The 25,081-nt window shown below is 35.8% G+C and overlaps 2 protein-coding genes across 2 annotated transcripts; one reads left to right on the top strand and one right to left on the bottom strand.

Annotated features, from left to right (window-relative positions):
• Nucleotides 1-1,570: 1,570 nt before the first annotated feature.
• Nucleotides 1,571-19,444, top strand: LOC127800387 (probable magnesium transporter NIPA8). Its single transcript, XM_052334972.1, has 14 exons — nucleotides 1,571-1,768; nucleotides 2,390-2,731; nucleotides 5,200-5,281; nucleotides 5,377-5,438; nucleotides 5,644-5,729; nucleotides 5,844-5,917; nucleotides 10,533-10,635; nucleotides 10,807-10,935; nucleotides 11,066-11,165; nucleotides 11,284-11,403; nucleotides 18,309-18,399; nucleotides 18,479-18,545; nucleotides 18,870-18,966; nucleotides 19,044-19,444. The coding sequence occupies exons 2-14, from the start codon at nucleotides 2,639-2,641 to the stop codon at nucleotides 19,263-19,265; spliced, it is 1,326 nt and encodes a 441-aa protein (XP_052190932.1). The 5' UTR covers nucleotides 1,571-1,768; nucleotides 2,390-2,638; the 3' UTR covers nucleotides 19,266-19,444.
• Nucleotides 19,445-22,394: 2,950 nt separating this feature from the next.
• Nucleotides 22,395-22,937, bottom strand: LOC127799842 (uncharacterized). The gene has a single exon (XM_052334058.1). It carries the CDS (start codon nucleotides 22,935-22,937, stop codon nucleotides 22,395-22,397), a length of 543 nt encoding a protein of 180 aa, XP_052190018.1.
• Nucleotides 22,938-25,081: the final 2,144 nt, after the last annotated feature.

Genomic DNA, 25,081 nt, shown 5'->3' with positions numbered 1-25,081 from the left:
GAGTATCAAGATAATGTCGGAATATTTTTCGAACCAAGATACGGAATGGTTACGATAAGTCTCAGAAATATTTCAAGATTTTTATTAAAATGTTTGTTAAATTTTTTGAAATATACTAGAGAACACAAATGTCATTTTTTTAAAAATTAAGATATATTTCTCTTGAGGGAAGTGAAGGGGGAGGAGATACACATATCTAAAAAAATCAAGATAATAAGTCACTTGACTTTTTTTTTCAAGAATCGCCAGATAAGTTTAACAAATAAGTTAGAAATGATAAATATTCAAAATACTTCTCATATTTAATATTTTTCACATTTTATCTTGATTAACAAATACCACCTTAATAGTGTTAGTTAAGAACTATGTTACACGAAAACATCTCATAGGAGCCGTTTCCCCATTTTCGAAACATTTCCTATTTTCGTTTTAGACCTTATTTATGTATAATTTTTTAGAAAAATGTAAGTTTCTACGTTACGATTTCCTATTAAAAACGTTTCCCATTTCCGTTTCCGTACAACATAGATTAGGAATGAACAATATTAGCAAAGAATGAAGGGTTGCGACTAATTTTTAAAAGTTTACAAATTGGCTGAGTGAATTTAAAACTCAATACATGTCCATGCCAGATGATCAAACTTCAAGAAATGAATGATCAATTTATTAGATACATATATTTGTTAATTGAGAACCCTTTCATTCTTCAATATTTTTTCATATATTTCTTTCCTCCAACTATTAATCATTTTATTTTTTTTATTGTTGACTTTAGCAAAATCTTGGAATATCTTTTTATATATACTTTCACCCTAAATTGCATAGAAAGGAAAATGAGAAACGAATATGATACGAAACAAATAAATATTATTTTAAAAAAAAGTAAGAAACTACAAAAAAATATGTAAATAACAAAATTTAAGGGATATTTTTATAAATATAATTTTTAATATAAAAAATTATAAAAAAATAATTATTCAATTTAAGAATAAACATAAATTTCATAATGCATTCAAACAAATTTTGAAAATAAATTCTATAAAAAATTAAAAATTTTGAGTTAGAGATGAAAAAATTTCATTTCTATTGGTAGTTAAAAATGAGTTTTCAAATCGAAAACACATTTTTAATATTTTTTATATTATAAAATAGCTACAAAAAACTTTCTAAAATTATAAAAACAACACAAAAACGTTTCTTAATCTTTCAAAAATGAAAACATTTCGAAAATATCGAAACGACGCCCTCAAAAAAAATTTCTGTACATCATAGCTTTCACCTATAGCTAGCCAATTTTATTATGTGAATAGAGTTGAATTGAGAATGCACATAAATTATATTGGAAGTTTACTAAATTAAAGGATAAAACTTATATTACTCGGTATGTTAAGTTTCTTTCGTACCCGTGCCCCCACTTTAGGCGGGTAACTACCATGTGACCAATTCCTTTACGAAGCGGCATCGACCAAAATGCCCGATTGGGGTGTTAAATGTCATAGAATGATCGTTGGAGGATATGACAGCAATTACCCCAAAATACAGTATATACTTCTGAAAATCAATTTCTCCGACTTCTCGCTCCCCCTCTTCTTCTTCTTCGGCGGCCCATTTGTTTGCTTCTTTACGCGACACGATATTTCTCGTCCGGAAATTAGGGTCTTCGGAGATCGTAGAGAGAGAAAACAAAAGTGAAGCTACTCATCTGGTTCATCAAATCATCGCAAGATCATCGAGGGGAACGAAGGGGATTCCGCCGTCTCCATTTCTGGTATATTTATCTCTTTTTTCCACCTGTTTCTGGTATCGCTTCCAATTTCTCCGTTAGTTTTTCTCAATTATTAGATCATTCCGACGGTTGATGTGTTTGGTTGAATTCGACCTGATATGTTGGCAATATTGGTTGTTTTAATGGCATCTCAATTATCAGGCTCTAGGGGGATAGCCTACATTTGCATTCTGTTGTTCTTGCATTTATTTTTTCTAGGTTGGGTAAATCACTAGTTTTGTCTTGATTATTTTGTGATATTGACTGCTTATGGAACGCCTGTTTGCTTTTCCTCTTGAGTTTGTTGTATTTCCGCTATTTATCTGGCTAATTAACGAACTATATGCCATCTCTCGAGATTGCTTGGTAATTTGTGTACTGCTTTACCTATTTGTACACGAAGAGCAAGTTACACTGGCATCCAATAATCGTTTGCGTGAACATGTATGCCAATTTGTTGAAAACATTCAATTCAGCTGCAGTTTTCGCCATTACCATTTTTACCTCTTCTGCCGGAAATGGTTGTAGTGCTGATAGAATTTGACTTTATTTCTTCTTCTTCTTCTTCTCTTCTCTATCATTAAATTGGTACCAATTTAGACGCATAATACAGCACTTTTGCAGGTAATTTACAATAATTTTGGAATTGGATATGAATGTTCACTTGAAGTGGGCCCTTAAGCAGCAGTGAAGGACGCAAGACATAGGTCTTTCTTCATTGCAGATGCATCTATATAAACATCCTCCTCGACACAATACGTAATTTTGTCATTGTTGCGGATACTTCTATAAACATTTCTCATTCCAGTGACTTCCCAAGGACACTATCGTCATGTTTTAACAACAGTTAAAAGGAAGGTCATATATAACTCCATGGGAGAGTGGGTAATTGGAGCCTTTATCAACATTTTTGGCAGCATCGCCATCAATTTTGGTACCAACCTGCTCAAATTGGGTCATGATGAGGTATTTTCTGTGTTTCTCCTCCACTCACCTTCAGGCATGTGGGAACTATTTGCTTGCTCAATTGCCATAGACTGAATTAAAAATATCTAAATTCAACAAGTTTTACTTTGGCTGTTGGCTACCTTACACAATCCTCTTCCTTTATTTAGGCTCGAGAGTGGCTGAGAATAGGAGAAAAACTTTCAACACTAGAAGTGTTGAGGGGGTCACTCTATCCGTAGGTGGCATTTCTCAATTCTTGTTGACTCATTTTGATTTTTTTTTTTTAACAAATCTCCAAAGAACTGTTTGTTTCTCAACTAGATTAGCTTGTATGCTTTGAGTGATACACCAATCCTACCATAGCTTGAGGAAGCATATTTGTTTCTATTATCTGCCTGTTGTTCTCATTGTTGGTAAATTTGATTCAGAGCAGGGGAATAAAAGATATTTCACTGGGGTTTGCATGCTGCAAATTAAAATAAAAGATATTTCACCATGGTTTGTGCAATGCAAATTAAATGCTAAGTTTCCTATGTTAGTGTGGCTGGGCATTAAATATTTTGATGTTTGGTTGAAACAAAGAGAGGTAGAGTGAGAGAGAGACACTGGAATGGATCCATAGCGAAAATTTGTCTGTGCTTATTTGCTCCTATTTTGCATGGAAATTTGAGCAAGGGATAATTGCAGGTTTGGCAAGTCCAATTTTAGAATCCATTATCATAATTGGAGAAAAATGACAAGTATTTGTAACTAATTCTCTACCCCACTTATAGAGTTCTGTTTAATTTATTCAAAAGTCCAATCTTGAGTAGTACAACATATCAAGTCTCAATCTGATTATGTGGGGCAGTACATGAATTCTAGATTGCCAATGTTTTGTCAATTTCTGATCTGATGAATTTTATGCTGGTTGTTGACTTCCTAACACAATTCTCTATCTGACTTGGGATCTGCTAATTGGAATCCACAACTGGAGTTTTTGAGCAAATGGATGATTTTTTGGTCTTTGTGGTTCACAATTCTGTGGATCTGCATGAGAGTCCACTCTATGCAAAACCAATCACTTGTGATTTTGTAAAGTGGAATGAGGTTTTAGACCAAATTGAGGAAATAAGCATGCTATTGACGCACACGTATTAGTTAAAACAACTTCTTGTAACTATGATTCCAACAAGTCAGTGTTGGAACATGAATCATGCATTTGTAACTTTACTCTTAAAATAGCTGATTTTTTTTTTTTTTTTATAATATGTCCTACCTTGTAACTCCTGTGTCTTGGATTTCCTTTGTACTTTTGACTGCTACACTTGTCCATATGCCTTTTGTGGTTATTTTGATCAATTTCTTTCACCTTACCCATAAAGATTTTTCTTTTTCTTTTTATTTGCTAAGTTAAAGATTTGTATTCTTAACTTCTCATATATTTCTTTTCCACTCTCTCTTTCTCGATAAGAAAACATGCATTAACAACATGACTCAAATGTTATCAAGGAATTGCACAATGGAGGGCAAACGAAGAGGAGTTTCTTTAATGATCCCGTTACGGGTTTTCAACAATTATATCGCGACCCGAAGTTTTGGACTATTATACTTTGGCCTTTGTGTTATCGCACCTTGACCCGAACCTTTCAAAGATTGCACTCTTACCCTCAAACTTTTTGAAAACTACATTTTTACCCGAGCTTCAAAATTACGATTTTGCCCTTTGACTCTGATTCTTTGGAGATATTCTATTTCCTTGAATATGACAAATCTCGGGTGTTACATTTATAATATTATATATATGATAAATAAATAAATGAAGCCATACTTTTTAAATGAAAAGGAATTTTATTTTGCAAATAAAAAAGTAATAAGTAGATAATTAAAAGTTTTCTATGAATATTATTTTGCATATATGAATTTAGAATTAGTTGAGATATTTAAATGTATTAGTTTATTATGGAAAATGACATGATTATGATGAGATTGAATGGTTATAAAAGTAAATAGTCTTTTAATGATTGTGGGTTCCACTAAAAGTCACATTGCTTTCCCTGCATTTGCTTAAAAGCAGCTTGACCTGCCTTTTATGAAGAGCAGCTGTCCTTTAAAAGTAAAGTAGCACTTTACCAAATGCTAGTTTTCCGAAGAAGTTGATAAAAAGCTGCTGCGCACAGCAATGCCAAACAAGCTCTTCAGCCTATTGTTAGACATAAGAATAGAACCAATCAAGGTTGTGCAAACACAAAAGGCTACTCTGGAAGGAGCTTTGACCACCACAAATATTTATAGGGAAAGGCCAGTCTACTTGCATGCAATAGGGCCTCATAGAATGAAACAACAGAAAGGTGCTAAATTTTTCTGTGTTAGTGCATTTTAAAGGTCATATTGATTATGCTGTGTTCTTTCCCAGTTACTAAGATTCTGTTGTTTTATAATTTTATTATTCTTTTACCATCAACCTTTGCGAATGTGACTTACTGATTTTGTTTTCCCCCTGCCAGAGAGAAAGGCATTCTGTGCCAGGCAGTAATGATGGGAAAATTGTAATGAAACCCATCATACACTTCCAGACTTGGAGAATTGGTAAAGATTATTGTCATAGTGATTGTTTCTTTACAAGGGTTTGTCTTGTCATACACTATTTATCGTAAGGCAACTGTACAATTGCTTGCATGCAGGTGTTCTATTTTTTGCTCTTGGAAATTGTCTCAACTTCATTTCCTTTGGATATGCTGCTCAGGTCTGTATGAATATAATCTCTGGCTCCTTGTTGGAACAGATTATCAAATGTTAGAATTGTAAAATAGTATCATTTCATTTTGATGACTAAGACATGCTTTGCTTGCTGTATTGTATAATTTACTTTGTCAATCCTGCTTTTTATTTCTTCTAATTTTCCATCATCTCTTTCTTTTGTTAATTATATTTTATCTTCTATTTTGCAGTCACTTCTTGCAGCTCTTGGGTCTATACAATTTGTGTCCAACATTGCATTTGCATACTTTGTTTTGAATAAAACAGTGCCCGTCAAGTATGTCATCTTATAATCTTAACTTGGTTCATGTTTTTGAATGATGATGTCCAGTTGTAATTTCCTCATTACTCTTACTGAGTTTCTGCAGCAAAAATGTGCTTTCTTCTACAGGGTACTTGTTGCCACAGCTTTTATTGTCCTTGGTAACATTTTTCTTGTTGCTTTTGGTAACCACCAATCTCCTGGTACGTCACTCCTTATAGTAAGGTGCTTTAATTTTCTAGTCTTACTAATTTGTGCGAAGAATCCATTTCTTAGCTATCCTTTTCAGTTAAGTATAACAGAGGACTTGATTTCTTAGATATTTCTTGAAGCATTTAAGTATTTAAGGTAAACTTTTAAGTCTTTTTCTGAAACTTAATTAGAATGTTATGGAAGACATTGTCATGTAATTTACACTAAAAATTGGCAGAAAGACTTGTCTATAATTAGCTGGTGAACTATTATTGCAGCATTACAAAAATGTCACGAGAAGGATTTTTGAACCTGATAAATCTAACCATCACAAAAATTCTTTAGCAAAGTCCATATTAGAAGATAAATGGCAAATCAACGTTCAAATCCTGTTCACATAGTGTCTTGTCAATCAAAGATTTATTTAGAAACAATTTGTTTGATTAATGCAGCAGCAAACTGTGGTTTGATTCATTAGAAGAATACTGCAAACAGTTATATGGTATTTTTTGTTGAGAGAAAGTAATAATAAAAAAGATAAAGTTAGCTCTCTATCTATCAACTTAAGCTTTTAAGGTGTGAACATTTCGGTTTTTCAAAAATGGTTTGCTTTTGGTTCTCCTTTTCAAAAACCTGAGGAGTTCGCTTTGGTTTTGGTTAATAGCGTTGAGAAACCGAGCGATGCGTCAATCATGTTGTTTCAAATTATGCTTCCTTCTTTACTACCAGAAAACTTTTGTCTTTCTTCATTATTGTTGATCTTGAAGTTACTTGAAAAATATACTGGATGTAAATTTTGCATGTCCCTAGAATTGGGTATTGTTCATCTTTAATCTTTCTTGATGATTCTGCATCTCACTGGAGCCTTCTGCAATGGCTCAAAGTACAAGTTCCCTGACTGCATCTAATTTTTTAGAGTCTGATTTTATTATGGATGATCAAATTTGGAGTGGTTGATGGGAAACATCAACTGCTCACATGGATTGTCTTTGGTTTCTTCTTCGGAAGCGAAGTAAACCCACATACATCAGACTCAGGCCCAGGACTTCCCCAAACGTGTGCCTGTATTTCTTCCCAGCTTCAGGGCTGACTCAAGGATTGGTGGGGTCCTAGGCGGCAATCCAACAGTCGGCAGTCGACAGCAGGCAGCTGTGCAGCAAGCGACCCTCCCTCTCTCTCTCTTGCCTGTCACTGTCCCGTCCTGTGTTTGCGTGAACCCTGACCGGCAACCACGCGTCTGCCGCCGTCTCCTTCCTCCTGCCGGCGATTGCATCCCGTTGACATTTTCCGTTTCTGTCGGCATCTCCTCCTCTTGGGTGGTCAGTGGCCTCCTGAAGCTTCTGGGGCAGAGAGATATCTCTAATTGAGCTTAGGGCAGAAATCGGATTCCGCAAGGCACGCTCTGATCTTGCCCCAATTATCTGAATTGGTGACATGGTTCCTCAGCCAGGACGGGAATCCAGCGAGTCGGTAGTTGGAGAAGGCACAGCTGGGGGCGGGTAGGCGCTGTCGGGGCGGGTGATGACAAAGGTGAGGACGAGGACAACGATGAGAAGGGCCATGGCGAAGAGGTAGAGGGTGAGGAGGGACTGCTTGTTCCAGTAGGTGCTGACAAAGCTGACCAGGGACACCAGGAGGATGGCTCTGGCCCAGCAATTTTTTTGGCACACACCCCCCCCCCCCCCCCCCCCCCCCCCCGCGGGCGGCATAGGCCTTAGTGGCCCATGCCTTAAGCTGGCCCTGCTCAGCTTCTAGTGGCAAAGCCATTCCTATCCCTTCAAATGCATAAACAGTGACTACCAGGTTGTAGAAGGCATAGAGGCTGCCATTCCTAAACCCTAAACTCAAAATGGAAGAAGGCGATCTTAGTTAATACGGATTTTTGGTTCGAGACTTTTCAAAAACTGAGCATTTTGATTTGGTTTGGTTCAGTTCATTTTTTTTTTCCCTCCAAAATCTGAAGTTTGCACCCCCTTACTTTTAGGTGAGATGATGGTTAATAATTTAACATGGTATTTAAACAGACAAAGGTCATAAATTCAAACCTCACTACTAACCCAATATTTAAATAGTTACACATGCAGTGAAAGAGTGGCCACACATGAGAGGGCGTGTTGAGAGTAAAAATAATAATATAAATGATAAAGTCAACCCTCTACTAGCTTAAGCTTTTATATGCGATGCTGGCTAACAATTTAACAATTTGTTCACATCATTTCATACTTTTCATAATATTCACATGCAACTTCGTGAAAATCATTGAAAATAGGGTAAACTGCCCCTAGAACTCCTGTGGTTTGGGTTGAACACCCCCTCCGTTAGTTTTTGGTACAAATGACGTTAGTTAAAATCAAATTAACAAGTTTCTCCTAATCTCTCTCTAATTACAAAAAATAAAAGATAAAAAGCAAAAAAGGCCCAAAGTGTTGAAAGCAGTGGTTTCTGGTGGCACCGTCAGGAAGAAGAAGAAGGGCAGCTGTCAGCAACTGCTCCGGGAGGGGGTGGGGGGATAGGGAGGGAGATGCTTCCAATCGACACTGTGTATTTGTGGTTTTTGTCCTTCTTCCAATTTACAATTATATTTGTGCTTCTTCAACCTCCAACAACAGTGGCAATGAGGTTTCAGATCTCCCCCAAGAGCAGTATTGGGTGGCGGTTTTGCTCTTGGATCATGGAACCCATCATTGGAACCAACAACGGAACCTAGTGATGGGTTTTAGATTAGAGATCCCTCTCTCCCATATTCACTGCACAACAGCGAACCAATTAAAAATCACTACGATTATCTCTCTCTCTCCCTCCCTCCCTCTCTTGTGCGTAAACGCAGCCGTTGTTAGTGGTGGTCCATCTTCCTTGTGGTGCTGTTGGCAACTATTGCTTTCTCTAAAGAACATAACCTTTGTTCTGTGTTTGGGTCTTTTTTTCATTTTTTATTTTTTGTAATCAGAGAGAGATTAGGAAAAGGTTGCTTAAATATAACTTAATTATTTTAATTAACGCTGGCTGTGCCAAAATTAATCGAGGGGGTGCCCAAGCAAAAAAGGTAAACCGCAGAGACCTCTAGGGATAAAAATAAACCATACAATCTGTGCCCAAAGCACAGGGGGTCTAGGGTCAATTTACCCTTGAAAATTTCTCTTAGATAATTCACACTGTTAAAAAGAAGGATTAAATTATAGTTGACATCCCCTGCTGTTAACAAATTAGGTAAATTGATGACTTTGCCCCTGTTTCAAACTCTCTTTCTCTCTCCTCTCTCTTACCCTAAATATATTTTTTAATTATAGAGAAATTTTTTCTACTGCCAAAAATATATAGACTAAAATATATAAAAATATATTTTCTAAAGCTCTCTCTCTCTCTCTCTCTATATATATATATATATATATATATGAACATTTGAATATCTATGTATATAAATTAAAACAATTTCTCGCTAGCCACTACCCACCACCATCGTTGGGGTTTGCTGCAGATCTGTCCCTAAAACCACGTCGCCACTGGTGGTGGCTCTTGGTTGGGGGAGGGAGTTGCTTGAGGCAATTTGTATGACAATTGTAAACAATCTCCTTGAGTATCATCAGGCACTCTTTGACTACATGAATTTGTGCATATTGTTATTTGGTGGGAGCTTTTATTCCTGGATCTACTTCTCTTTATAATTTTATAAAAGGTATCCAATTTGTCTTCAGAAAAGGAGTTGAACAAGATTAAATTAAGATCAGCCAAGAGGAGCTTGATAAACCATAGATCTGATAAATCAATATTGCATTGAAAGATTGACGACCACTGCAAATACAGAGTCAAGATCAAATAGTTGATTGGTCGACAGGTAGTGAGATTCAGATAATGTAGAAATAACAAATAGAGATAATAGATGATTGAGTGTGAAGATTGAGGGAGTTGATGAATGAGAGGAAGTGTGGAAAGTCCATGGTGTCAAACGGTGAATGCTGGGCATGGAATTAGTGTTGTATTGCCTTTAATCTTGAAGCTTTTATTTCTGTGTGCAGATCCTCAAATTTTTACATTGATGTATGTAGATGCAATGTGTTTACAAAGTTTGGAAAATAAACACGAACAATTAGCATCTTGGTTTTTTATATTACTTACACATGCATATACTGCCACATTACCCACCCCCCTCCTGTAGGTTAATTCTTGAAAATATGGCTCATTGCCCTTGTTTGTTTCACAAACATGAAAGGATGAGAGGGGCTCCACTTCTGTGTGTGGGTTCACTAGTGATCCTAGTCGTGCTGGATATGGATATTTGACAATATAAAGTTACTTAATCAAAATGAAAACTAGGATAATTGTTCATTTTAAAAAGAATGTTTGGATAATGTTGAGCTTAGTTATGACAAACACCCACTTGATAATGTGCGTACAAAAGGCTTTGCAAATGAGTGGTATCTTAGGGACAGAATTGTTGCTCTTACTCCTATGCATCCAGTTATGGCACACAGTCTCTAGGAAGTGTGTCCCTCTGGTATCTATCTAAGCAATTCATGTACTTGCACAGACCATTGTATGCTCATTGTTGCAGTATGGCTTTTGTTTATGGAAGATTTTCCTCTTCTAGTCATGAAGTGAAAAAGTTACTGTCTCTTCTACTCTCAACAGTTTACACACCAGAGCAGTTGGCAGAAAAGTTCAGCAACATTACATTCCTTCTTTACTGTCTCATTCTGGTCTTGGTTGTTGCCTTGCATCACTTTCTGTACAGGTAAAGGCTACTTATCCATTTCTAGATTAGCATGCAACTGAATGTGACTTGTATGAGCTGTCTCTCTCCCTCCCTACCTGCTCCTCCTCCTTAATTACCCTCCTTCATACGATAATTTTAATAAATAAGCAACTAGTCAGTCATAGTTATAACTACAATTGGAAAATGCAGGAGAGGAGAAGTGCTGCTTTCACTTCCTGGCCATGACTTGAAGCCCTATTGGCAGATGCTGCTTCCTTTTTCCTATGCTATTGTATCTGGTGCAGTAGGATCATGCTCAGTGTTGTTTGCAAAATCAATGTAAGCTGAAGCTTTACTTTTTATTTCCATTTGGGATTGTAAAAGATCTTATGATTGTAATTAGTTTTGTGGCATTGAGTACCCTTTCTTTTATTTATTGATTTATTATTATTATTATTTTGTTTTGCAGCTCTAACCTGCTAAGGTTGTCCATGTCCAGTGGCTATCAGTTGCATGGCTGGTTCACATACTCCATGCTTCTGTTATTTCTCAGTACAGCTGGCTTTTGGGTAACATCTGCATGCATAAGCCATGCTTATTGTTTTCACCTTTGTTACAATACCATGAGTATGATGAGACATTGAACCTTCAAATTTCTGATTATGTTTGTATTTGTTACAACTGCAGATGGCAAGGTTGAATGAAGGATTATCACTCTTTGATGCAATACTCATTGTTCCAATGTTTCAGATTGCTTGGACTTTCTTTTCTATTTGTACAGGATTTGTGTATTTTCAGGAATATCAGGTTCTCTCTTTCTCTCTCTCTCTGCACATGCCAGCTTATTGATTTGGTCTTAGTGGATGTTTCTGGTAAAATGTCCAGCTCCCATAATCACTAAAATTTAAAGTCTGTTGCTAAAATAAAATTTATCCTTCATAACTTTGTCTCCATCTAGTGCATGCAATGCCTATCTGAAAAGTTACATAGTATATGCAAAACTAAAATATTGTCATAGTAAAGTTTCTATTAACTGTGCTCTGAATGAGTCACCTTTATTTGGATAATCAGATGTGTCAAACCATTGTACAACAACAACAACAACAACAACAACATATCCAGCCTTTATCCCACTATGTGGGGTCGGCTACATGAATTCTAGACTTCCATATATTTCTGTCTTTTGTCATATCCTCATTTAGATCCATATATTTCATATCAAATTTTAATGTCTCTCCCAAAGTCTTCTTGGGTCTACCTCTACCTCTTTTTGTGATTAATTGTTCCATTTCATCAACTCTCCTCACAGGAGCGTCTCTTAGTCTCCTTCTCACATGACCAAACCATCTTAGTCTAGTCTCTCTCATCTTCTCCTCGATTGGCACTACTCCTACCTTATTACGAATAACTTCATTTCTAATTTTATCCTTTCTTGTATGTCCGCACATCCATCTTAACATCCTCATCTCCGCTACACTCGTATGTTGCTCATGCTGGTATTTGACTGCCCAACATTCTGAGCCATATAGCAAGACTGGTCTTATAGCTGTCCTATAAAATTTTTCTTTCAATTTTAATGGGATTTTACCATCACATAACACCCCCGATGCATTTCTCCATTTTAGCCAACCTGCCTTAATTCTATGTGCGACATCCTCGTGGATTTCTCCATCTTTTTGAATCACTGATCCCAAATATCGAAAATGGTCTTTTCTTTGTAAGATTTGGTCTTCTAATTTTATTATAACATCATCCATTCTTGCATTTTTACTAAATTTGCATTCCATATATTCTATTTTCTTTCTACTTAATTTAAATCCCTTAAATTCTAAATTGTTTCTCCACAACTCAAGCTTAGTGTTCACTCCTTCTTTTGTTTCATCCACCAACACTATGTCGTCTGCAAATAGCATACACCATGGCACATCTGTCTGAATATCTTTAGTGAGTTCATCCATTACTAGGGCAAATAAGTATGGACTTAGTGCAGAACCTTGATGCAGTCTTATTGTAGTTTAAATGGTTCAGTATTCCCTCCGCATGTTCTGACCCTTGTCTCTACACCATGATACATGTCCTTAAGGGCTTGTATATAGGTTATTTTGACTCATTTATTCTCTAAAACCCTCCATAATACTTCTCTAGGGACCCTATCATAGGCCTTTTCTAGATCTATAAACACCATATGTAGGTCCTTCTGATGATCTCGATACCTTTCCATTAGACGCCTCAGTAAATATATAGCTTCCATTGTTGACCTACCAGGCATGAAACCAAACTGATTTTCTGACACCTTTGTTTCCTTTCTGAGCCTCTGCTCTATTACTCTCTCCCAGAGTTTCATGGTATGACTCATTAACTTAATTCCTCTATAATTTTCACAGTTTTGAACATCTCCTTTGTTCTTGTATATAGGAACCAAAGTACTCTTCCTCCACTCATCTGGCATCTTTTTTGATTTAAGGATGGCGTTAAATAGTTGCGTTAGCCAGGAGATGCCCTCTTCTCCCATGCATTTCCATGCTTCTATTGGTATATTATCTGGTCCCACTGCCTTATGATTTTTCATCTTTTTTAATGCTTGCCTTATTTCATTTGAACTTATGCGTCGATAGAATGTGTAGCTCACATTCCCTTCGGAGTTACTAAGATGTCCCAACCTAACTCTTGTGTCACCACCATCATTGAATAATTTTGTGAAATACTCCTTCCATCTCTCCTTAATCGCTCCCTCATTTACTAAAACATTTTGATTGTCATCTTTTATGCATTTCACTTGATTTAAATCCCGTGTTTTTCTTTCTCTTGCTTTAGCTAATTTATATATATCCCTTTCTCCATCTTTTGTATTAAGTCGTTTATATAAATTCTCATATGCTTTTGACCTTACTTCACTAACAGCTCTTTTTGCTGCCTTTTTTGCTTCTTTATAATTTTTTTGATTTTCTTCATTGTTGCATTGATATACCGCCTTATAGCAAGTTTTCTTATTTTTAATTTTCAATTGTACCTCTTCATTCCACCACCAAGACTCCTTAAGGTTAGGGGCTCTACCATTTGTCTCTCCAAGGACTACATTTGCCGTGCTTCTCAGAGCATTAGCCATTTCTTTCCATATTTGGTTTGTCTGTCTTTCTCCATTCCATTCCCTTTTACCCCTTAATTTTTCTTTGAAGATTAGTTGTTTCTCCCCTTTTAAATTCCACCACCTGATTCTTAGATTTTGTTTTATGTGATTTTTTCTCTTCCAATTTCTTACTTGGACGTCAAGTACTAGAAGTCTATGTTGAGTAGTCAAACACTCTCCCGGTATCACCTTACAATCCCTACAACATAACCGATCCTCTTGTCTCATGAGGAAGTAATCTATTTGGGTGCTTGAGGTGATATTTTTATATGTGATTAAGTGTTCGTCCCGTTTTTTGAACCTAGTATTGGTTATAATGAGCCCATATGCCATAGCAAAATCTAGGATAGATTTACCCTCATTATTAATTTCCCCAAATCCATACCCTCCATGTACCTCTCTATATCCATTTCCGTCTCTACCCACATGCCCATTTAAGTCACCTCCTATAATCACTTTCTCTCCTCTTGGTATCATTTGTATGAGTCCCTCTAGGTCATCTCAGAATTTTGCTTTTATCTCATCACCTAACCCCGCTTGTGGTGCATATGTACTAAAGATATTCATAGTCATTCTTCCTAGACTAATCTTCACCATAATAATCCTATCCCCTATTCTCTTTACATCCACTACCTCATCTATTAAGCTTTTATCCATAATAATCCCCACTCCATTTTTCGCTAGATCAGTTCCTGTGTACCATATTTTATATCCAGATTCTGATAAAGTTTTTGCTTTTTTCCCTACCCATCTCGTCTCTTGAAGGCACATAATATTAATTTTTCTCCTAATCATCACATCCACCACTTCCATAGCTTTGTCTGTTAATGTTCCTATGTTCCATGACCCAATCCCTAATCTATGATTTTGTTTTTGGCCTTGACTTTGGATTTGATTTTGTTTTTGGCCTTGACTTTGAATTTGATTTTGTTTTTGGTTTTGATTTTGATTTTGGTTTTGATTTTGATTTTGGACTAGCTTCTTTACCCACATCCGTCCAAGCAAATACGGGAACCCTTGCTCATTTATACTACATCCGGGCGCCAATGCAGCGGCCCTAGCTCACTTGTCACTACATGGGGGCAGTGTAGCGCGTCACTATGAAGGGTTACGCCCACGTCCAAACGATTTTTCATAATTTGTCTAGAGTTCATGTTTTGGATCCGACTAAGTTTTACGTTGGCTGTCGGCTACCTAACACAACCCTCCTCCTTTATCCGGGCTTGGGATCGGCAGTGGATAACATCCCCAGGCGGAGTTATGTGTCAAACCATTGTACTGAGAAAAAAAAAAACTTGTATTTTAAGCAATTCATGTACTTGCACAGAACATTTCATGCTCATTGTTGCAGCATGCCCTTTGTTGGCGGAAGATTTTCTTTTTCTTGTCATTGTTCTGTGCTTTTGATGAATAATAAAGCTGATTGCGACCAAAAAAGTGGATAGCTACCATTCAAGTTTTAGCAGTAAACTGTAGAATAGGTTTATTATTTATATTGTTCTTGTCTGACCCAGTCTTCCACTAGTTTTGTTACTTGACTTTACCTTGGACATGGTTCTAAATCATGTCTCACATCCTAAGTAAGAAGAATGCAGCAAATAAGGCTTGAAGCACTTGGCAGTAAATTCAACTATCACGTAGAGAGGCAGCTAAGTTGGGAAAAGGTGGGTACAAGGTGTGTTGTCCTCACACATGGTCATGAGCTCAAACCCTCTTCTGGTGGTAATTCTTGTTAGCCATGGGCATTCTGCGAAGCTATATACTTGTTGGGGCTGAGGTACCACCATTTCTATATCCCATTTCTGGGAACTGCAATGGGTTGTAGACTGGAAGTCAACTATTGCTGTAGAGAGGACCACTATCCTTTTTAATCAAAATAAAGAAAATAAAGCAAAAGAAAAACACTCTAGTCCTACTAAAAGACTTAGGGATCTGGCCTGTGCATAAATTAAAGGGAAAAGTGCTAGTGCATGAATTGAAGGGCGAAGTGCCAAATAAGCAATTGCATTTAGGTCTTGAGGTTAAATTGGCCACTGTACTTTAAAAATGGCTAAATAGGCCACTGTACATTAAGACCCGAGGCCAAATTAGCCATTGTACTTTAAAAAGACATAAACTGCAATTGTGTGGGGTTTTTCGAATTTGAATTTGTGGTTTGATTTGGGTGTTTGATATTGTGTGGGGTTGTTTTGATTGGGAATAGAGTTAACATTGTTGATAGAATTAAAACGTTGTTGGATGGTGTTAAGAAAACATCTACAGTAATGGCTAACGTGGCCCCAAGTTTAAAAGTACATAGGCTTATTTGGCACTTTTTAAAGTACAATGGTCAAATTGGCCTTGATTTTAAAAGTACAATGGCTTATTTGGTCCTTTTTAAAGTAAATTGGCCAATTTGGCCTTGGGTCAATAGTATGTTGGCTTATTTGGCACTTCACCCTAAATGAAAAACCTAAGATAGTTTTGTAGAGAAATTGAAATGGGTCGGATATGGAGAGGACCATTTGGGTTGGATTAAGGTTGAGAAAAACTAGTCACCACCCTACTTTGCTGTCAAGACCCTAGTCCTAATTAATGTTTTCTTAGAAGATTGAATTGAAATTGAGGGAGAAATAGGAAGAAGTGGGAGAGAAACAGACAAAATAATTGGGAGAACAGACAGAAATGAGGAAGAAAGCTGACAGAAATAAGGAAGAAATAGTGAGAACTTGAGAGAAAGTAAGAACTTTAATTCTAATCATTGATATTCCTGTAATGATGGCTATAGCTTAATATATAAAGCTATTATAGAGCGGTTACCACTCCCCCACTACCAATAATAACTGCTCCTAAAACACTCCATAGTCTCCTAAATCACTCCATAAGTGATAATAACCTGAAAATACCATTAATAACTAACCCATTCTACAAAAATAAATTACCCAACTGATCCTAGTCGTGACATTAACAAAAAATCTAAAAAACTTGACCAATATTTCTTCATCCAATCCCTACTTTCACTATCTGATACATCCTTCTTAGATTGTAGGGTGCAGAATCCTTGACCTTTATGTAGTAATCACGCCAGTTAGTTTTAGCAGTAAGTATTCTCGTAGCCTCACGATCTTCCATCATTTTTTGAAACACATCAAGGTTCTCCCGTTCAATCTGCTTCAATTGTTCCTTCTGCATTCTCGGCTTCTAGGTCCAGTTGGATTCAACATTTACAGACTCCAACTGTGCCTTAAAAGCATCTTTTGCTTCCTGTTTGCTGGTGTACATCCAAAGTTCATCTTCCACAGATTTCTCCTCCAATGGTGTCCCATTGACTTGTTTGGCAACCTCTATTCCTTTCCTGGCATCTTAAATTGTCTGATCTATTGTCAGTAATTCATCCACTTCTTGCAAATCAGAGGTCTTAGGTAAGGTAGGATTCCAGCTTCTGCTAGAATCGGTTCTGTAGATCCATTAGTATACTGACCTGAAACTTAATTGAAATCAAATCCAGTAAGTCGTCCAGCTTTTGGTTGATGTTAGCAAAACCTTTCTCGAATGTTTTCTCCAATGACTGCCCAACATCTCTAGTGGCCATATTCTCTTCTTGGCAACAATCCATTTCCTCTTGAATCTGCCACAAACCCAACTCCATGACATCCAACCTCACCCCCTTTTGCTTTGTGCAGGTCTCTTTTGCCATCTCCTTAGTTGAATCCTTTTAACTTCACTCTGAACAGTAACTGTAACTGCTTCCAATAATAACTGCCTCTAAAACTGCTTTTAGAAACCTCCTTGTTCTGCTTGCCTTCAAAGTCTTGATCAAAAACACCTAGATCCAGCCAAGAACCGGACTGCTTTGATACCAATTGTCAGGACCTTAGTCCTAACTAATGTTTTCTTTGAAGATTGAATTGAAATTGAGGGAGAAATAGGAAGAAGAAGGGGGAGAAACAGATAGAATAATAGGGAGAACTGACAGAAATGAGGGAGAAAACTGGTAGAAATAAGGGAGAAATAGTGAAAACTTGAGAGAAAGTAAGAACTTTAATTCTGATAATTGATATTCTCATAATGAGGGCTATAGCTTAATATATAAAGCTATTATGGTTACCACTCCCCCACTATCAATAACTGCTCCTAAAACACTCCATAGCCTCCTAAATCACTCCATAACTGATAATAACCTGAAAATACAATTAATAACTAACTCCTTCTGCAAAATAAAATAATCTGCTGCAAAAATAAATTACCCAACTGATCCTGGTTGTGACATATGCCTCCCGTGAATTGATGTGAATATCTTTTTAGTTCCCATGCCAATTTGGTATAGTTGTATGCCCTTGTAGATGGCACAGTTTCTTTCATTGAAAAATTTTGGATGGATGGTCTTACCTGTCTACATAATACTTTTGTGCTGGGAGAGCATGTGGCCATTAGAAAAAGTATTTCAACCTTTGATGTTTACTCAATGTTTAACCTTCCATTGATTCTGGTACCATATGGAGATGCATAATGGAATCAGCATTAGTGTCCTAAGATGTGTAGTCAGTATTGCTTTTTTGGTGAATTTGTGCACACTTAGGGAACTTATTTGTTGTTACTTTACCAGGTGTTTGATGCTCTGAGGACTACGATGTTCATACTAGGATTGATTTCTGTATTCGTAGGCATTTCTTTGCTGGCACCTGATGAGGCAAGAGGTATAGTCATGGTCATAGAATGTTTTCCTGATTCCATTTAGCTATAATGTTGACAGAAACTAATATGGGAGTTTTCCAGGAGAGGAAGTCAGGGATAGGGCTTTATCTTCTGAGGCATCTTCCAGCATTACAACCGATGTAGACAGGTGCAATATATTTTCATGCTCACTGTGGAGTCAACTTTTGTGGATAATTTTGGTGATTTGGGATTCATCCAAATTGAATCCTTGCCTGGAACATGGAAATGTTTTGAATATACTGAATGGAAGAAGAATAGGCAAAATACTTTGCAAAAAATATAAATTATAAAGTGAGAGGTTTCTGAAATTGCACATCATTGTATATGTGCACTTAAAAAGTTTGTTTTTGTTTGTCCTAGTTTTTTTGCCTCTTCCTTTAGACAATTTCTCTATTTTTCTGCTGATCCGAATGTGAGTGTAATTGCCTAATCAATCAACTACTTGTTACAGGCTTGTTTTGCAGTCTGAAGATACCCAAATTAAAGACTTGAGATCATTTGTGAGAGTGATGCTGATGAAGGCTGCCGATATGGTAGTCAAGGCAAAGGTTTTGACAAATTAGTTTTCTCTTGTTTGGATGGAGAATTTGTTGCTATTCTTGCTTATAACGTGGTTTTGGTGCAGGCTGCTTGCTTGTTATCATTGGGTCTAGGAGAGAACTCGATTCATGCATCTTCAGTTCTTGTGATGCCCATGGTCTCGTCAAAGATTACAGGTTTTAGAGGAAGTAGTCTTGAACGGGCCAAGTTTTTCTCCTTAAGAAACTCTAGCTGGAGTAAGATCTCGGGGGATGATGGTGTGGAAGTCCTGGAGACGGCTTCAATGCTTGCCCAAAGCATTGAGTAGGTACAGATATATGACTCAAAAATTAATTGTTTAGCCAATGTGGTTGTTGTTGTTAACTACCTCACGTGTTTAGGATGTATTCTCCTTCATTTTGTATGTATTGTATTAATTTTTTGCCATTCTAGTAGTTTTTGAAGAATGTGATCAGAATGACTCTTGTACTCGAGCAATGGTATTCTAAATATAAATATGAACAACTGTTTCATAGTTCTCCTTATTGTACACTTTATTTAGTTTTATACTGCATTGATAATTTGATATGATAAACAGTCTCAAATTGCTGACCAGTTAGGATCAAATCTCTGATATCATCAAGCTACTCACCCTTGAGTAATTTTCCTTTCCATTGTCGTTTTCCTTTTCATGCGCACAGGGGGGTAGTACCTGTTTTATGAGGGTGAGTATACTTGCAGCGATAAGGCTATTTTAATGACTTTTAAGATCATAGGTTCGAGTTGTTGAAATAGTTTCTTTGCAAAACAAGGGTAAACTAGATATAAGACAACCCTTGTGAAGTGCTTTGTGCACCTTAAAGTATTTCCATGTTTAGTGTGTTTTTAGTGTCAATTTAGCTTATCGCAGTTAGGTCAAATTTTCACTAGGTCAACTCTGGCAAAGCGGATTCAACTCTGGCAAAGCTTGAGAGGCGAGGATGGAACTAGAGGATATAACTGGTCAGACCCTATTGAGAGCTAGTGTGGTATTATCAAATTGCTTGATGGGCAAAATATGAAAAAACTAACTGGGAAAGCAATCACTAGGTGTCACACTAACTTAATTACGTATAAAGTTATTCGTTTCTGATTAAAAGATTGCAGGTACCATTGATGCAGGGCGTGAGATCTATTTTTGTGGGGCCCAAAATAGATGAACTTCAGAAGATTAACAAATTAACTCTCTCTCTCTCTCTCTCTCTCTCTCTCTATATATATATATATATATATGAGAAGAGGACATGCCAAGGAGGAAACCCCGCCGCGGCTGAGGTTTGATGTGTTGAAATAATTTTTTTTTTCTTTTTTTACAAAGAAAAGGTAAGACTTCCATATTAGAGATGTGGGTAAAATATTTTGTATTTTTTGTTTGACTCGTCAATTTAGCCTATGACAGTGAGGAGCCTTATGTGTTTCAACAATTTTTTTTTTTTTTTCTTTTTGGATTCTTTTTGTTAGGTACAGAAAGGAGGTTTGGATATCAAAATGTTTGTTTAGAAATCCTTCAACACACCCAAGAGCACGTGTCCACTTTACGGATTTTCACTAGGTCAAATTTATATTTTTACTTTTGTATTTTTATGCTTATATTTTTTAATTTATATTTTTAAGTCAATTTAATTCACGTGAATAGAATGCTATATGTATTTTATTATCTTATTATTTTTTTTATAGATAAAAATACAAGAGTTAAATTGATTTGAAAACGTAAGTTTAAAAATGTAATCAAAATAATAAAAAGTTTAAATTGTTACACGAAAAAAATATCAAAGTATACGGATTAAATTGACTTAAAAATTAATTTTAAGAATGCAATTGAAATAGCAAAAAATTTAAGTGATCATAAGAAGAAAACGTGAAAATAGAGTGATAAAAATATGAATTTCATCTTTTGGCTGTCATCACATGGATTCTCTAGTTGCTTTTTGTGGTTGTTTGTTGTGAGCCACAGCCAGATTAATTATATCTTCAATTAGGGCATGACATTTTATTATTTTCTTTTGCTGTGGCTGAAATTTAATTTGAAGTTGTGTCTTGTTATATCTCCCAATTTAATTGGTTGATATGATATTTTGCACATTTGTTAAGACATTGATGAAAGGGGAGGGTCAATATTTATATTGCTTCCCGGAATTTCCACCAAACCATTAGGCGGACAGTTGTTGTTCTCTCTCACAAACAGCTAGCTATTGCTTCGAAGCCAAACAAACATGCATGTGCACCCCCTACTCAATTTCAGCTCATTCTTCTTGTTCCTTCCCAACACAATCATATATATTACCAACACAATCATATATATTTATTTGGGTAAATAGTAAAAAAAAACTCAATTTTTTTTTACAAATTTATAAATTTATTTAAACATTTTAATTTTAACAATTTTATTTTAATTACCTCAATTGAATGCAATTTTATCCGACACTAAAAATCAAGTTAGAAGACGTGTGTCATTGCAACGTGACAAGTCATATGTCATAATATGTATATATATATATATATATAAATAGAAGTCACATGTACACATATGGATGAGATTTACATGCATAATTTTATTTTTTATTTTTTTTATGTATATATGTGGGTACTAATTCTTTTTATAGTAGGTGACGTGTCATATTAGTAATGACACATGTCTCCCAAATTGATTTCAAGTGTTGAATTAAATTGTAACCAATTGGGATAATTGAGATACAATTGCTAAAATTGGAACGTTTGTATAAATTTATAAATTTACGAAAAAGTTTAGATTTTTTTTGCCATTTGCCCTATTTATATATATATATATATGTATGTGTGGTGTGTGTTTGAAATGCTATGGTGCTCAAGTGTATTGGTATTGTGAAAGGTGTGTTTATATAACGTAAAAAAACATATTGCTCAACATGAAAGGTATTATACAATACGATAGATAGATGATGTATAATAAGGAGAGATGATGTACAATTAGAAGAGTGATTTATACCATTTGTGTTGTACAAAATAACTTTCGTGTCATACACAATACGCATCGATATCTTTTGAGTATCATTACGTTTCCCATTCCCATATATATGTATATATATACATTAGGTGTTCCCAAAAATATACCATAGAGAAATGGCTATCAAGGATAATTTGAAAGCAACAAGAACAATCATAAGTTTTAAGTCCATTGTTTGTATACACAACAATCATTGCAAGCGTAATCAAAGTTGGATTAATTTGAAATCAAAGAACACAAATTAATTTAAAGTGAGACATTCATAAATATCACGTTGAGTATATAATAGACAGAATATGTAAAATGCCATCATTTTAAAATAAAAGTAATTTCACTAACAAAAAACAACAAATGTAAAAAAAATTATTTTCCATTCATAAATGGAGAATTATTCATTTATTTATTCATTCATTAGAGAAGAAGAAGAGGCGTTGATTAATTGATGTCCTGCTGGAATTGCATGTCTTGATCATACTGGAGATACTGAATCCTACTTTGCAGCCTCAGCTGCTCATAAAACCTTCTGATGAATTCCTCCGCATCGTCGTCCACTTCTCCGTTTCCATCGCCAGTAACCATCTCATCTTCTTCCTCTTCCTCTTCCTCTCCTTCTTCCTCTTGCTGCTGGACCAGAGACCGATTGATGCATGGAAGCTGAAGGAGTCGATGGTGGCGTTTCCTCTTCCACGTCGACGGCCCGAAAAATACAGGACTTGAGTTGTTGCTGCAAGAGAACTCATATTCCCGTAACCCGCGGCCGGCCACCGCCATGCCTCTGGGTTGTTTCCGGTGGTGGGACAACAGATTCCGGAGAGCCCTCTTCAGAAGCTTCGCTCTCTTCTTCACCATCAGATTCAAGTCAGCCACGGCGTTCCTGTTCGAGACCAACCCTTTCCTCAGCATAAACAACGCAACCCTCACCGCGTTCCATAGTCTCTTGCTCATGGCCGCCGGGTTCACCCCGCCGTGGGCTGCCATGATCAACAAGACAGCCCTCGATCGTGCGAGCTGAACTTTAATGGTTATAAGGAAGAATTTAGACATATAAAGATCATGATAGAGATGATCAAGATGATATACATATATCATGCAAAGAGAGGGAAGGGGGGTTTCTTGTTTCTGCGAGGTTTGGGGAAAACCTCGCAGAAGAGAGAGGGAGAGCCCACATAGCGAGATGAGTTCTTTCACCATTTATAGTACCCAACTGATCATTTAATAAATTTTTCCAAAATGTTATTTGGATATGAATTGAATAATGGGTCTTTAGGCTTTGAAGAAACAATCAAGATTTGAGGCCAATTTAAATGAGGTGTAAAGGGTTGGGCTTACTTAAAAGATTGGCTCACGTCTACTCAAACAAACACTAGGGCTGGCATGGCTCCAAGCTCACACCTCTAACTAGCTTGCTCGTCTATTTAGAAGATTAAATTTGACTCTTTATCTAACTTTTTTCTGACTCCTAATAACTCTTCAATTTATCTATATAAAAGCACAATATCTTATAATTTAGATATGATATTTATTACATCTTTTTTTAACATAGTGATTGACTTGGATATAGAGGATCTACCAGGAGACTATACGTTACCCTTTATTTTTTGGGGCGAATTCATATTTGACCAAAGTCAAATGTATAAAATCTTTTTTATACTTTTCATAGAAAAAAAACGTTTTTAACTATTCAAACAAACTAATTACACTCTATAGCCACTTTTATGTAAAATACCAAAAATACCCTTAATGAGATTTTAAAATAGAAAACCCTACTGTCCTTAGCCTCATTTACCAAAATATCCTTATCTCTTTCATATAACCTTTCTTCTCTCTCCTCTTCCCACATTCACGTTACTCTCTTTCTCTCCATTGTCAAACTATCCAAACTCAGTCATTCTTCATACATTCAATCTTTTTGCTTGTTGGGTCATTCAATCTTCTTTATCAATTGCAGCGACCTCACTGAAGTCCCATTCAATAAGTTTCTTTCTTTCTCTCCAACAAATAATTTCACCCAATCTCAAGGTATCTATTCGATTTGTATTTGTTTTATTTTTTTAAAATAATTTTTGTGTTCACATTGCTTATTAAGGTTGTGTAGAATGATTGTAGTTGTGAGCAGAACATATTTTGATAGATATCATTCCAAATCTGCTCTAATTCGGGTGAAAAAAAAAAAATTTCAAAACTGCACATCGTTTATGGGTTTTGTGGGCGATAATAGTTGATCGGGCTTAGTTTCGGAACAAAGCCCGATAGGGCTTTGTTCCGAAACTAAGCCCGATTATGATTTTTGTTGCCTACAAACCTGATATGATTTTTATATATATTATTTTTTAAAATAATATGAGTATTTTGTTAAATAATTTAATATTATATATGAGTAAAATAATATAATTTAATATAATATATTTAATTTTATCATATTATTTAACAAAATTTAACTTTTTAAGCATTTGTGCCTCAATGTGTTATGTTAAAATCCTCCAATGTTTTTCATAAAATTTTTAAATATTTTTCTTAAATTACATATGAAAAATTATCATAACTTGGTTGTTGGTTTATAAGTCAAAAATCATGTTTAATTGTACAAATCATCTCTTTAGAAAAAGAAAATAAAATACAAATCTCAAAAAACAAATAAACTTACTTACTTATAGTTATGACTTGATTTAATAAGGAAATGAACCCGATTTGGGTGTGTGTGGGTCCGTTGCATCCATGGTAATGGTAAGACTAATTTTTTACTCCTTTCAATCTTGTAGCAATGGATTTAGTGCAGTTGGTCATCGTGTGGAACGGGGAATGGAATGATAATAAGTATATTGGGGGTAATAGGATGTGTGCGGGAATCTACAAAAATACGACTTTTACTCAATTGGTTGAGATCGTGTACACAGTAACGGGAATTGATAAAACAAGGTACGACATCACCATTCATTTTGTAACGGAACACTCAAGCGAACTTCCAGCTACCAAGTTCCCTATAAAGGACGACTACGGTGTTAGGTTTATTATGTGCGATGATAGAAAATATAAAGTGATGTATGTTGATATGATTTGTAAAGATATTGGAGTTTGTAACCTACGTAGTGGTGGTAATCAAGATTCAGGTGCCATTCCATTTA

The sequence above is a fragment of the Diospyros lotus genome, chromosome 4 (assembly GCF_014633365.1).
Source record: "Diospyros lotus cultivar Yz01 chromosome 4, ASM1463336v1, whole genome shotgun sequence".
NCBI classification, from domain to species: domain Eukaryota; kingdom Viridiplantae; phylum Streptophyta; class Magnoliopsida; order Ericales; family Ebenaceae; genus Diospyros; species Diospyros lotus.
This window is presented reverse-complemented; position numbering and strand designations above follow the sequence as displayed.

Coding starts and splice junctions, on each gene's coding strand:
- LOC127800387 (XM_052334972.1), top strand. CDS start 2,639: ATGGGAGAGTGGGTAATTGGAGCCTTTATCAACATTTTTGGCAGCATC. Junction 2,732..5,199: donor TCAAATTGGGTCATGATGAG/GTATTTTCTGTG, acceptor TCCCCCTGCCAG/AGAGAAAGGCATTCTGTGCC. Junction 5,282..5,376: donor CTTCCAGACTTGGAGAATTG/GTAAAGATTATT, acceptor GCTTGCATGCAG/GTGTTCTATTTTTTGCTCTT.
- LOC127799842 (XM_052334058.1), bottom strand. CDS start 22,937: ATGGCAGCCCACGGCGGGGTGAACCCGGCGGCCATGAGCAAGAGACTA.